This window comes from Mobula hypostoma, chromosome 5 (assembly GCF_963921235.1).
Source record: "Mobula hypostoma chromosome 5, sMobHyp1.1, whole genome shotgun sequence".
NCBI classification, from domain to species: Eukaryota; Metazoa; Chordata; class Chondrichthyes; order Myliobatiformes; family Myliobatidae; genus Mobula; species Mobula hypostoma.
This window is the reverse complement of record NC_086101.1, coordinates 28,063,431-28,078,719: the sequence shown is the minus strand read 5'-3', so window position 1 is coordinate 28,078,719 and position 15,289 is coordinate 28,063,431. Positions and strand designations below refer to the sequence as shown.

Genomic DNA, 15,289 nt, shown 5'->3' with positions numbered 1-15,289 from the left:
GGAAGGCAGGGAGACCTCCAGTGTCCCTGACGACAGTTGTGACAAGTGCATCCAGGTGCAGCTTCTAAAAAATCTGCATTAAGGAGTTGAAGCTGGAACTGGATGAAATTCAGGTGGCTGAGGGGGTGATAGCTAGGAGACATAGAGAGGTAGGTACACCTAAGGTGTAGGACACAGTAAACTGTGTGACAGTCAGGAAGGAGAAAGGGGTTAAGGAGCCAGTGCAGAGTAACCTTGCGGCCATCCGCTCTACAACAGGTATATCACTTTGGATACTGTCGGGGTCGGGTGACCTAGCAATGCAAAGTCACAGTGGTTAGGTCTCTGACACTGAGTCTGCCCCTGTGGCTCAGAAGGGAAGCGGGGAAAAGAGGCACAGTGTGGTGACAGAGAATTCATTTGTTAGGGGAATGGACAGGAGAGATTCTGTGGACAAGAACAAGATTCCCGGACGGTATGTTGCCTCCCGGGTGCCAGGATCCAGGATATCTCAAACTGAGTCCTCAGCATTCTTAAGTGGGAGGATGAACAGTGAGAAATTGTGGTCCAATGATATGGGTAGGACGAGTGACAAGGTTTTGCATAGGGAGTTCAGGGAGTGAGGTGCTAAATTAAAGGGCAGGACCTCTAGGATTGTGATCTCAGGATTGCTACCCGTGCCATATGGTAGTGAGCTCAGAAATAGGCATGTGTCATGTTAACAGATTTCACGAGACATGCCGGTGAAAGTAAACCCGATTCTGGAAGATGATACAGTTTAATGCGCGGCTGAGGAGCTGGTGTAGGAGGCAGGGCATCAGACTTTTGGATCATTGGGCTCTCTTCCAAGGAAGCTGGGACCTGTATAGCAGAGATTGTTTGCACCTGAACTGGACGGGGACTAGTATCCTAGTGCGAAGGCTGCATGGGGTTGGGGGGGGGCATGGCTTAAAACCAGAGTTCCAGGGGGGCTGGGAGTCCAGAGTGAGGGCATCAGAATTTTGGATCATTGGGCTCTCTTCCAGGGAAGGTGGGACCTTTGCAGAAGGGACAGTTTGAACCTGAACTGGAGGGGGCGAATATCCTAGCGGGAGGATTTGTTAATGCTAGCTTGGAGCTTTATGTCCAAAGATACACATTGTATTGAAAGGACAGGCAGGAAGGCAGAGGGGGTGACGTTGCTCTGTTGGTAAAAAAAAATGAAAGTAAATCATTAAAAATATGTGACATAGGGTCAGAAGATGTTGAATCATTGTGGATAGAGCTTAGGAACTGCAAGGGTAAAAAGACCCAGATGGGAGTTGTGTACAGACCCCCAAACAGTAGTAAGGATGTGGTCTACAAATTACAATGGGAGGTAGAAAATGCATGCCAAAAGGGCAATGTTACAATAGTTATGAGGGATTTCAATGTGCTGGTAATTGGGAAAATCAGGCTGGTGCTGGATTTCAGGAGGGGGAGTTTCTAGTGTGCCTATGAGATGGCCTTTTAGAGCAGCTCACGGTTGAGATAGAAAGATATATTACGGAATTGGCCCTTCCAGACCTTTAATCCACGCCACCCAGCTATCCCCTAATTTAATCCTAGGCTGATCACAGGACAACTGACAATGACCAATTTGTCCCAATCAGTGCCTTATGTCTATACCAAAGAAGTAATGTGCGTGTGTGTGTATGTGTATATGTATGGGGAGGTGAATGGGGAATCATTAGTCTATTTTAACTGGGGCACAATATAAGAGTAATAGGACCACTGCACGAGTACGTCGTGCTCTCTGGCTCTATCTATAGTACAATGATTGATGTAGAATCACACATTGGCCAGAGCAGATGAGGTAAGTGGAAGAAAGTTTAAGGGAGATGTCAGACAACTGGCTGTGTCTGAGATTGGATTGTTCTGAGCACCAAGCTGATTTGAAGAGCTTCAAAGTGGCTTTGGGCCAGGTGGTGAAATCTGGGCCCTGAGGGAGTTGTTGGGCGGCGTGGTCTAGGTACCGAGTCCTTCTCAGTAGACAGGACCTAGTGCGAGGTACGATCCGCTGATTTAAACACCGGCCCCGATCGCAGGCGAGGGCTGATTTTTCTCACTCTCCACGATGTTCACTCCACTCTCCAGGGTGCCGGAGTCTTTCGCTGTTCTGTTGTGCAGTCAATTTAAATGCCGGTCCAGATAGTCTGAAAAGACGGGGTGTTGGAATCTGAGGTGACAGCCGATTTTGCTCATTCTCCGCGATGGTCATCTCCATGGTCCTGAAGTTATAAAGACTGCCCCGGGTGCTGTGCTCTGTGCCCACTAATATGATGAAATGATAACTGAGGCCTTGGGCCTACTCTGGAGTTTGGATCTGAGGACTCAGTCTGGTTCAGAATGTTGTTCGCTTCAATTGTTTGCATGATTTGTTTTTCCTTTCCTTCGCACATTGGGTTTCTATTTTTATTCTTTTTTTTCTTTAATTGGGTTCTTTGGGGTTTCTTGCTTTGTGGCTACTGTGAGCGAGCAAATCTCAGAGTTGTTACAGCCGTATAGGACCCTGGTCAGACCCCACTTGGAGTACTGTGCTCAGCGCTGGTCACCTCACTACAGGAGGGACGTGGAAACCATAGAAAGAGTGCAGAGGAGATTTACAAGGATGTTGCCTGGATTGAGCATTCCTTATGAGAATAGTTTGAGTGAACTTGGCCTTTTCTCATTGGAGCAACGGAGGATGAGAGGTGACCTGATAGAGGTGTATAAGATGATGAGAGGCATTGATTGTGTGGAGAGTCAGAGGCTTTCTCCCAGAGCTGAAATGGCTAGCACAAGAGGGCACAGTTTTAAGGTGCTTGGAAATAGGTACAGAGAAGATGTCAGGGTACGTTTTTTACGCAGAGAGTGGTGAGTGCATGGAATGGGCTGCTGGTAATGGTGGTGGAGGCGGATACAATAGGGTCTTTTAAGAGACTCCTGAATAGGTATATGGAGCTTGGAAAAATAGAGGGCTATGGGTAACCCTAGAGACCCGGGAGGAGAAGATAGCAGCGTGCCGTGCTCGCGCAGCTCTCCGGTGAAAATGATATCGTATCCGTTAAATAGGGACCGTGGACAATTCTGATTTGATGGAGACAGACCTGAAAGCACAGAGGAACACCTAGAGAAATTTCTGAAATACTGGTTCGCTGCTGCTGTTACTGGGCGATCGAGAATCTTCCGGAGGGAAGACCCCAAAATCCCCGGCTTTGCCTGCTGCTGGCGACCGAGGCTGAGGTCGAATCGTTCGGATAGAGATGGTGCTCGGTACTCGGTGTCGGAGGGGTGATCGGAGGCTCAAAGTTTTTGGACGACTCAGAGTCGGACTGTGGTCGGGCATGGCAGGGAGAGTTTTCTTCCTTCTCCCGTCTGCGTGAGATGTGGGACATTTGAGAGACTTTGAACTTTTTACTGTGCCATGGCCTGTTTTTCATCAAGTTATGGTATTGTTGCACTGTTGTAACTATATGTTATAATTATGTGGTTTTTGTTAGTTTTTTCAGTCTTGGTCTGCCCTGTGTTTATGTGATATCACACCGGAGGAATATTGTATCATTTCTCAATGCATGCATTACTAAATGACAATAAAAGAGGACTGCGTGTCCTCATAATCTAATTTCTGAAGTCAGTACATGTTTGGCACAACATTGTGGGCCGAAGGGCCTGTATTGTGCTGTAGGTTTTCTATGTTTCTATAATTTATACATTCTTTGAGATACAGGGTTTTTACACAGAGGGTGCTAGGTGCCTGGAACACACTGCCAAGTGTGATGGTAGAGGCTAATACCACAGGAGATTTTAAAAGATTCTTACATAGGTGGATGGATGTCAGAGAAATGGAGGGTTATGGGTTATGTTGGAGAAGGGGTTAGATTGATCTTGGAGCAGGTTCATAGTCATAGTCATAGTCATACTTTATTGATCCCGGGGGAAATTGGTTTTCGTTACAGTTGCACCATAAATAATTAAATAGTAATAAAACCATAAATAATTAAATAGTAATATGTAAATTATGCCAGGAAATAAGTCCAGGACCAGCCTATTGGCTCAGGGTGTCTGACCCTCCAAGGGAGGAGTTGTAAAGTTTGATGGCCACAGGCAGGAATGACTTCCTATGACGCTCTGTGCTGCATCTCAGTGGAATGAGTCTCTGGCTGAATGTACTCCTGTGCCCAACCAGTACATTATGTAGTGGATGGGAGACATTGACCAAGATGGCATGCAACTTGGACAGCATCCTCTTTTCAGACACCACCGTGAGAGAGTCCAGTTCCATCCCCACAACATCACTGGCCTTACGAATGAGTTTGTTGATCCTGTTGGTGTCTGCCACCCTCAGCCTGCTGCCCCAGCACACAACAGCAAACATGATCGCACTGGCCACCACAGACTCATAGAACATCCTCAGCATCGTCCAGCAGATGTTAAAGGACCTCAGTCTCCTCAGGAAATAGAGACGGCTCTGACCCGTCTTGTAGACAGCCTCAGTGTTCTTTGACCAGTCCAGTTTATTGTCAATTCGTATCCCCAGGTATTTGTAATCTACCATGTCCACACTGACCCCCTGGATGGAAACAGGGGTCACCTGTACCTTCGCTCTCCTCAGGTCTACCACCAGCTCCTTAGTCTTTTTCACATTAAGCTGCAGATAATTCTGCTCACACCATGTGACAAAGTTTCCCACCGTAGTCAAAGGGTGGCACAACATCGGACAGCACAAGGTAGTGTCCTGTACTGTTCAGATTCCCTTCCTTGAATATTAGTGAACCAAATGGATTCTTATAACTATCCTTTATAAAGGTGTGTTCTTTTTTAAACTCCAGATTACTTCATTAATTGACCACAAATATCTTAACCTCCACCATGGGATTTGAACTCTCATTCACTGATTGTTAGTCCGAGAGCTTACTTGAGTGGTCCAGTAATTTAGCACCAGCACTCTCCACACATACAGGTGAATGAGGTTAAATCTTTAAATTTATCTGCCTCAGGGTTTGCAGTGAGAAGCCAGGTAATAACTACAGGTGCAGAACCTCCAGTCAGTCTGTGCAAAGGGAAGTTCGTATTGGCTCAGAGGCACACCACAGAAACAGGCCCTTTGGCCCATCGTGCCCATGCTGGCCATTGAGCCCACATATTGACACTGGTCCCATTTTATTCTCCCCTCGAGATTCTAGTCCTCACCTACACACTAGAAAATAATTTGCAGTGGCCAATTGACCCACCAACCAGCACATCTTTATGACGAGGGAGATAACCAGTGTACCTGCAGTCAGAAACAACATGCAAACTTCACACATGCAGACGGTGTCGGAGGTCGGGATTGAATCCAGGTCTCAGGAGCTGTGAGGCTGCAGCTCCACCTGCTGTGCCAATGTGTTGCCCTGCTGGGTATTGCTTGGTACCAAAGAGCAACGTAGAAAAAGGGATGAGCTCCTGCCCAGGGTGAACCTGGGCGGTTACTGAAAGAACGGGTAGCATTCAGTAGAGTGGGTGTGGAGTGGAGAGACATGGGGGTGGGGGCAAGGCAGCATTTAAACTCTGCCTGTCTGGTGAAGTGGTCATGAAGGAACTCCCACGTTCCCACATGATGACTGCTGTTCTCGCTTGACCCACAGACCGCAACATGCGTTACTGGAAGGCAGAGCACACGAACCCAAGCAGCGACGAGGAAGTCCCACATGCATCTGCGTTGACGGTGGAGACCACTGCGTACGGCCTGCTGCAGGCCTTGAAAAGGGGCGATGCCGAGTATGCGAGGCCCATTGTGGCGTGGCTGACTGAGCAACAGAACTACGGAGGGGGCTTCCAGTCCACTCAGGTATCCTTTCCACTTTCTCCCAACGTCTCGGGGTCTAGGCCAGTCACTCCCTGAAAGTGCACACACAAGGTGAGAAGGCGGTAAAGAAGGTGTTTGTATATGGAGACTTTGGAGAGAGTGCCAAAGGGGCTCACCAGGACGCTGCCTAGATCAGAGGGTATGTGATAGAAGGAGGGACTGGCCAAACCAGTGTAGGGAGGTCTGATAGAAGTTTATAAAATCAAGAACTGGAATTGGTTTAGTACTGTCATGTGTACAGTAAAGAGCTTGTCTTGTATACTGTTCATACAGCTCAGATCATTGAACAGTGTGTTGAGGTAGAAGAAGTTAAAACAATAATAATGCAGGAGAAAGTGAGACACTACAGAGAAAGTGCAAGATCATAACGCAGTCATAGACTGTAACTCTATGGCCCAGGGTACATTTCATTATGTCCTGGGCATTGTGATTCTAATTGCTTTGTTATTGTCACGCGCAGTGAAAATATCTTATTTTGCACGTTATCTACCCAGACCACTTCAAAACATCAGTACATTCAGGTAGTACAATGGCAACTCAGAATCGGTTTATTAGCACTGACACACGCCATGAAATTTGCCGTTTACTGACAGTAATGCAATGTAAGATATCAAAAGTTACAAACAATAAATAAAGTGCACAGGAGGAAGAGCGAGGTAATCTTCACGAGTTCACGGAGCATTGAGACAGTAGATAGCGGAGGGGATGAAGCTGTTCCTAAAACGTTGAATGTGGGTATTTAGGCTCCTCAAAGTTCAAAGTAAATTTATGTGTTGCCATATACAGCTTTAAGATTCATTTCCTTGTGGACATACTCAATAAATACATAATAAAATAATAACCATACTAGAATCAATGAAACACCACACTAACCGGGTGTTCAACCAACGTGCAAAAGGCAACAAACTGTGCAAATATTAAATAAATAAACGATAGTAACGTAAGCACCTCATTTGTTCCTACTTGCCTATTCCTGCTATACACCTTTTTTCTCTCAATAGGGCCTCAATATCTCTTGAAAACTAAGGTCCCTGCCCTTGTTATCTTTACCTTTTATTCTGACAGACACAAACAAGCTTTGTACTCTCAAAATTTTGTTTTGAAGGCCTCCCACTTACCAAGTGCATCTTTACCAGAAACAGCCTGTCCCAATCCACATTTGCCAGATCAAAATTGGCCTATCTCCAATTTCGAATCTCAACCACTGATCCAGACCTATCTTTTTGCATTTTTACTCTGAAATTAATGGCATTGAAGTTACCAGATGCAAACTTCTGTCACCTGCTCTGTCTCATTTCCTAATAGCAGATCCAGTTATTGCACACTCTCTCATTGGGTCTTCTTTGTACTGATGAAGGAAACGTTCCTGAATAAGTATGACAAACTCGATCCCATCCAGCCCTTTTATAGTATGGGAGTCCCAGTTAATAGGTGGAATGTTACAAATTTGTTCCTCTATATCCCTTGGACTGTTGGGTAGTCTGTCATTTTGCCCCGTTAACGTGGTCATACCTTTCTTATTGCTCAGTTCCACCCATAGCGCGTCACTGGTCGAGTTCTCCAGTCTGTCCTGACGGAGTATTGCCGTGACATTCTCCCTGACCACCCCTGTAAGACCATAAGACCATCTGATACAGGAGCAGAAGCTAGGCCATTCAGCCCATCGAGTCCACTCTGCCATTCAATCATGGGCTGATCCAATTCTTCCAGTCATCCCCACTCCCCTGCCGTCTCCCCATAACCTTTGATGCCCTGGCTAATTAAGAACCTAATCCCTCCTGCTCTGTCATGTCTAAAACAACAGAACCCCGTAATATTGAGCTGTCAGCCTTGCTGCTCCTGCAACCAAGTCTCACTAATGGCTACAATGTCATAATTCCAAGTGTTGATCCATGCCCTGAGCTCATCCGCCTTTCCTAGGATATTTCTTGCATTGAAGTATACGCAGCTCAGTTGCACCATGCTCAACCTTTTGTTTCCTGACTTTGACTGATGTCTTACTAAAATCTGCCTCCACAAACTCTCCACTAGCTATTCTGGCACTCTGGTTCCCATCCCCTACAACTCTAGTTTAAACCCCATGGTGCAGTATTAACAAACTTCACAATAGGATATTAGTCCCCCTCCAGTTCAGGTGCAAACCGTCTCTTCTGTTCAGGTCCCAGCTTCCTTGGAAGAGAGCCCAATGAGGCAAGAATTTGGTGCGCTCCCTCCTACACCAACTCCTTAGCCATGTATTAAACTGCATAAGTTTTCTAGTCTGGCCTCACTAGCACGTGTCACGGATAGCAATCCTGAGATCACAACCCTGGAGATTCTGCTCTTTAACTTAGCACCTAACTCTCTAAACTCCCTGTGCAGAACCTCATCACTCATCCTACCCCTTGTCATTGGTGCCGACATGGACCACGACTTCTGGCTGTTCGCCCTCCCACTTAAGAATGCTGAGGACTTGATCCGGGTTGTCCTGGACCCAGGTACCCTGGAGGCAACATACCATCTGGGAATCTTGTTCTTGCCAATAGAACCTCCTGTCCGTTCCTCCACCAGTGAAACCCCTATCACCACAGCATGTCTTTTAAAAACTGCAGCTGGATGCACTTGTGGAAATGTCTGAGACATGGGAGGTCTCCTTGCCTTCCCACATCCCGCAAGTGGAGCATTCCACTATCCTACCTGGTATCTCTACTATCCTAACTGTGGAACTATAAAGAAGAGAAGGAAAAAAAAAACTTAACCTGGAGCTTTTCTCTTCTTTGATTTCTCTGACTGAAGTCTTGAAGAGCTAAAGCCTTAGGATCACCACTCTGACTCAGTCTACTCAGACGATGGCCGCTGCCTTCCTTTAACTCGCTCTTATTAATCAATCCCAAGAGTGGATTGGTAGAAATAAGAAGAGGGCATGTCCCGAACGGTAAGGATTCTTAATGACGGCTGTAGCATTCTTGAGGAACTGCCTTTCAAAGATGTCCCTGATGGTAGGGAAAGCTGTGCCCACGATGGAGTTGGCTGAGTCTTCAGTATCTTTTGATCCTGCAGACTAGAGCCTCCATTCCAGGCAGTGAAGCGATCCATCAGAATGGTGTCCACCATCGATATTTATCCAGAGATATTTGCTAGTCTCTGATGACGTACCAAGTCTAGAACAGAATCCAAAATAAAGTGTTACTGTTACAGAGAATTGGGTGGCAGGGTGGATATACATTTCTACCAAGGGTTGTGAGGTGAAGAGTTCATCTTTTACAAGACACCTTTCGATAGTCTTATAACAGCAGGATAGGAACTGTCTTTGAGCCTGGTGGGACGTGCTTTCAGGCTTTTGTTTCTTCTGCCCAGTGGGATGTGGGTGTAGAGAGAATCGCTACGGTTGGAGGTGATGTGAATAGTGTGGAGGGCTGTTAGAGGTTACAGCGGGACATTGATAGGATGCAAAACTGGGCTGAGAAGTCGCAGATGGAGTTCAACCCAGATAATTGTGAGCTGGTTCATTTTGGTAGGTCAAATATGATGGCAGAATATAATATTAATAGTAAGTCTCTTGGCAGTGTGGAGGATCAGAGGGATCTTGGGGTCCGAGTCCATAGGACGCTCAAAGCAGCTGCGCAGGTTGACTCTGTGGTGAAGAAGGCGTACAGTGTATTGGCCTTCATCGATCGTGGAATTGAACTTAGGAGCTGAGAGATAATGTTACAGCTATATGGGATGGTGTTCAGACCCCACGTGGAGTACTGTGCTCAGTTCTGGTCGCCTCACTACAGGAAGGATGTGGAAACCATAGAAAGGGTGCAGAGGACATTTACAAGGATGTTGCCTGGATTGAGGAGCATGCCTTGTGAAAACAAGTTCAGTGAACTCGGCCTTTTCTCCTTGGAATGACAGAGTATGGAAGGTGACCTGATAGAGGTGCTTAAGATGATGAGAGGCATTGATCGCGTGGATAGTCAGAGGGTTTTTCCCAGGGCTGAAATGGTTGCCACAAGAGGACACAAGAGGTGCTGGGGAGTAGGTACAGAGGAGATGTCAGGGGTAAGTTTTTTACTCAGAGAGTGGTGACTGCGTGGAATGGGCTGCCGGCAACGGTGGTGGAGGTGGATATGATAGGGTCTTTTAAGAGACATTTAGATAGATACATGGAGATTAGTAAAATAGAGGGCTATAGGTAAACCTAGTAACTTCTAAGGTAGGGATATGTTCAGCACAACTTTGTGGGCCGAAGGGCCTGTATTGTGCTGTAGGTTTTCTATGTTTCCATGTTTCTACGTGGGTGGGTTCTGATCATGTTGGCTGCTTTCCCAAGGCAGCAGGAAGTATAAATGGAGTCTATAAGGGGATGCTGGTTTTTGTGATGCTGCGGTGAGGATCAATGAACTCCTTTAGCCCTCTGAGAAAGCAAGCGATGTTGGCATGGTGACTACATGGTCGGACCAGAAAAAGTTAATGGTGACATTTTTTTACGCCTAGAAAGCTGAAGCTCACAGCCATCTCCACTGCAGCCCTACTGATACAGACAGGAGTGTGTACAACACTGCTTCCTGAAGTCAATGACCAGCTCTATTGTTTAGCTGACATTAAGTGAGAGATTGTCTTCACACCTGGTCACTAGATTCTTTAACTCCATATTTTACTCCGTCGTACCACTATTAGAGATCTGGCCCATTACTGTGGTGTTAGCTGCAAACTTGTGAATGGAGTTAGTGAAGAACCTGAACACAGCATTAAGCCCTAACTAATCCTACCCCATTTTCAATGATAACTTGTTTCAGTTGTAATTTTAATGGGTTGCTGTACTGCCTTTAAAATGTGTGGAGTATTTCCTCAAGCCTAATGCTAGACAATATCCCCTTGATAGGATACAGTGATTGCTTTGGAAGCTCTATCAAAGTACCACGTCCTTCTGTTTGAGCAAGATGACGAACCTAATCTTCTGCTTCGGGTCAGTCTTGCTGAAAAGAGCTCCGTGTCTAACATCGAACTGCGTCGACGTAATCTCCTAACCCAGAAAGAACTGAAGGTGAGTTCAAGGTCAAAGACCATTCACCCTGTCAGATTGTCCATATCTGCAATTGCCTTCTCTTCCTCCAAAGTTAATACGACATGCCCAGTAGGATCTGCCTACAAGCAGGTTCAGGCCATGCTCTACTTTCCCAACTCATTACTTAATCCTTCCCTGGATGATTTGCCTAGTATTTTGGATGGTTTGATTTCTCAGTGGCGCCACTACTTTCCCTGTGATTATTCTCTTATGCGTTCTCATTAACACTCACTCAACACACTTAGGGTCAATTAACTGGTTGACCCCTACACCTTTGAGATCTGGAAGAAAACCAGAGGCTTGGGGGAAAACCTGTGCAGTCACAGGGAGACCACATAGACTCCAGACGCAGATAGTGCCAGAGTTCAGGGTCTCTCGGACTGTGAGGCAGTGGTTCTAGCACCACTGGTGGAGTTAGGGTGAGAAGTATTATGTCCATCATTTGTTTTTTTTTCATGCAGAGGATGTGCTGAGTTAGCATTTAGTTGCCCCTCCCTGGTTGCCCTTGAGAAGGGGGTGTGAACTGCCTTCTTGAGGTGTGGGTTTAGTGTCAGCATCAGATTTATTACCACTGACTTAGATGACATGAAATTTGTTGTTTTGTGGGAGGAGTGCGGTGCAAGAACAGAAAATCACAGTAAAATACTAAGATAGATATCAGAAAGAAAAAGGAAAACGAGGTGGCCATCTGAAATCTGATGGCAGAGGGTAAGAAACCGCTCCTGGATCATTGAGTGTAGGTTCTCAGGCTCCTCGACCTCCCATTCGAAGGCGGTAGTGAGACAAGGGCATTGTCCTGATGGTGAGGGTCCTTCATGATGGCATCGCCCCTTGATGGCGTGGAGACTTGTGATCCCGATGGAGCCGCCTGAGTCTCCAACCGCCTGCAGCTCTTTCAGTCCTGTGCGCTGCAGTCTCTACACCAGGCGATCATGCAACCAGTCAGCCGGCTCCCCGCTGTATAACTGTAGACATTTGCAAGGGCCTTTGGTGGCACGCCAAGTCTCCCCATACTGCAAACAAATTAGAGCTGCTGGCATGTCTTCAATGCACCCTCTCTGTTGTTTGGTTCTGACTGGCCGAGGTGGGCTTGGGAACTGACCTCCAGTTCAGTGGACTCCATAATGTACTGAGCACAACACTGACATTGACCGTGTGTGATCAGCGATAAGAATTGGACAACTGGTTCTCTCAGACATTGTATCAGATAGTTCAGTGGGTAAACAAGGATGAGGCATTTCCAGTAAACCAGATCGAAGGATATTAACAGAAGTACCTTTCACAGCCAAGGCAGAGTTAGATATGGTAGAGACATTTTAAAGGCTCTTGTCTGGCACATGAATGTGCAGAGAACGAGGGATACAGACATTGCGTAGGCAAGTAGGGGTTAGTCTACATAGGTGTTTAATCAGCTTAAATCGGTTCAGCACAGCACTATAGAGTGCTGTGCTGTACCATTCTGCGCCAGAAACTTTGAAGGGAGACCAGAACCTTGTTGCAATGACAGACGCTACCTGAAAGAGTGGCAGGAACCAGTTTGACGGGAATCCTTGGGAAAGGATTGATCGAAAACATGCAGCTACAATTTGCTGTGCCTGGGCAGAGCTCAAGGCTGTGTCACTAATCTGATAGCTTTACCGAAAAGGTAGGACAGCCAAATGGCCTGTTGGCAGGCTAACTCTGTTCCATTATCCAAGCAAATTCAACGCCACCCGTCAGCTCCTTCCTTCATCCTTTTGACTATTCACTAGGGCAAAGGTTTGCTTGCACTGTGCTTTGAGAGGTGATTATAACTCAGCTTTCTCTCTTTAGTTCCCTCTTGGAAAAAAGGTCTTGGTCGAAGTCTCCGGTCATGGGAAGGGGAAACTAAACGTGAGTATTCCTGACAATTTCTGCTGTTATTGCTTCTGTTAGAATTTCTATTTCAAAGCTGCTGCTCATTTGGATTAGTTGCTAATTTCGCCAGCTCTGGGTCCATGTAACTAGGTCGCAGAGCATAGAGAGAGGTTCTTCAGCCCATTGCATCTGTGCTGACTATCAAGCACCTATTTTTCCCTCCCAATGTTCCTATCAACCCTCCCTTCGATCCTTGCTCCTCAACCACATAGTAGGGGCATTTACCCAATGACCCACAAGCCATTGGGATGTTGAAGGAAACTTGAGCACCTGGGGACAACCCCATAGTAACTACCCCTCTCCTTCACCCCACACAAACAGTGCCAAGGGCCAGGATCGAACCCCGGTCTCCGATGCTGTGAGACAGTGGCTCGACCGGCTGCACCACTTTGATAGCACAGATGATCCAATGGTTTTACTGAGATATATCCCTTGTTCATGTTTAATGTTAGTGAATTCCAACTGTGCAGACACACTTTAATACTTCCTTGCTGACGTCTCAACCACCAAGAAGTGGAAATCAAAAGAACCACAGATGCTGTAAACCTGCAGTAAAACCAGAGGATGTTGGAAAAACTCATTGAGTCAGGCAGCATCCGTGCAGGGAGAAACAAAGTTCATCCTGCAGGGTGATCATGTGAGCAGTGCATTATCAAAGAAGATAGTTGCTGCACGGGGTATGACAGTGGAGTACATATCCAACGGTCCCTGATAGCTAACAGGGTGATGAAGAAGGCATGTGGCATACTTCACTGTTTGGGGCAAAGAAAAAAAAAGGCTGGTGGGACCTTACCTGGTGTACTGTGTCACCACACTATCAGAAGGATGTGACTGTCCTGGAGAGAGTGCAGAGGACATTCACCTGGATGTTCCTGCATCAGAGGACTTTAGTTATGGGGAGATATTGGATATCTTGGACTTGTTTTACCCAGAGTGAGGGTGAGATCTGTTAGAGATGTATCAGATTATGAGAGGTGTAGTTAGGGTAAATAGACTTTTTTTTCCCCCATGGTAGGGATACCAAAACAAGGGGGCATTGGCTTAAGGTGAGTGGACAGAGTTTCAAAGGGGATCTGAGGAGTAAGCTGTTTTCACACAGAGTGGTTGATATCTGGAGCGTGCTGTCCGAGGATGTGGTGGAATCAGATGTAAACCCTGTGCTTAAGAGATGGACGAAATCTTAAATTTGTGAGGTATAGAATGATACCGTCCTAATGCAGCAAATAGGATTGGTGCAGAGGGCCAAAATGGTCAGCATGGACTTGGTGGGTCAAAGCACCAGCTGTATGACTTGGTCCCTTGATGTTTTCAGATGGTGAACGATCTGAAGTTTACTTTCTGGTCTACAATCCAGATTATACAATTAGTTTTCACCCTCGCTGCTTGGGAACCTCTGGTCTGTTAATTCCTGAATGGGGACGCCATGGTGGTGTTGTGGTTAGCGCGGCACTGTTACAGCTCCTAGGTGTTCGGAGTTCGGAATGGTGCTGATCTGTACGCCCTCTCCGTGCAATGCTTGGGTTCCCCCCCAGGTGCCCTGGTTTCCTCCCACAGTCCAAAGCTGTACCGGGTAGGGTAGTTGCTCAGTGTTGGTTAGGGTTAATGTATTTTGTTGGGCAGGGGGTGGTTGCTGAGGCGGTATAGCTTGGAGAGCAGGAAGGGGCCAAATCTGTGCTGTGTCACTAAATAAAATAAACTGCCCAGGAATGAACATAGAACATAGAACACAGAAATGTACGGCATGGAAACGGGCCCTGTGGCCCAGCTATTCAGTGCCAGCCTGCTTTTCTGTCTAGTCCCATCCACCCACACCCAGACTGTATCCCTCTTTACCCCTCGCATCTATGTACCTAGCCAATCACAAACAAGAGAAAATCTGCAGCACACCCAAAGTGCCTAAGGAACTCAGCAGGCCAGGCAGCATCTATGGAGAATAGTAAACAGTCAACGTTTCAGGCCGAGACCCTTCATCAGGACTGGAGAACAAAGATGAGGCCAGAGTAAGAAGGTGGGGGCGAGGGGAGGAAGAAATACAGGGTACCAGGAATCAGTGGGGTTATAGAAGATATCGGCAGATAAGTCGTCTCCAGAGATAGAGACAAAGAGATCAAGAAGGGGAGGGGAGAGTCGGAAATGCTCCAGGTAAATTTGAGGGGGGAGTGGAAGGTGTACCATCGAAACCTCTTGTAAATGTTGCAGCCAAACCTGCATCCATCCCTTCTGCTGGCAGCTCATTCTACACTCAAACCACCCTCTGATTGAAGAAGATCCCCCTCAGATTCCCCTTCAATATTTTACCTTTCACCTCTCATTCTCGTCTTACCCAACCCGAGGGGAACAAGTCTGCATGTTTATCCCTCTCGTCATTTTGTTAGTGCTGAACTAATTGAACTGGTAATTGAATGCCAAACTAAACTAACCCCTTCTGCCTACATATCCCTTCATACCCTGTATATTTAAGTGTTTTTCTAAGAGCCTCTTAAACACCTCTACCATATCTGGCTCCACCATCACCCCTGGCAGTACGTTCCACACAC

The 15,289-nt window shown here is 46.6% G+C and overlaps 1 protein-coding gene across 1 annotated transcript in view; it reads left to right on the top strand.

The window, feature by feature from the left end:
- LOC134346713 (complement C4-like) overlaps positions 1 to 15,289 on the top strand; it is a 148,187-nt gene that overhangs the window by 100,589 nt on the left and 32,309 nt on the right. The window contains exons 29-31 of the mRNA XM_063048271.1: positions 5,604 to 5,806; positions 10,674 to 10,835; positions 12,669 to 12,728. Coding sequence (XP_062904341.1) covers positions 5,604 to 5,806; positions 10,674 to 10,835; positions 12,669 to 12,728 — 425 coding nt within the window. The remainder of the gene's footprint in view (positions 1 to 5,603; positions 5,807 to 10,673; positions 10,836 to 12,668; positions 12,729 to 15,289) is intronic.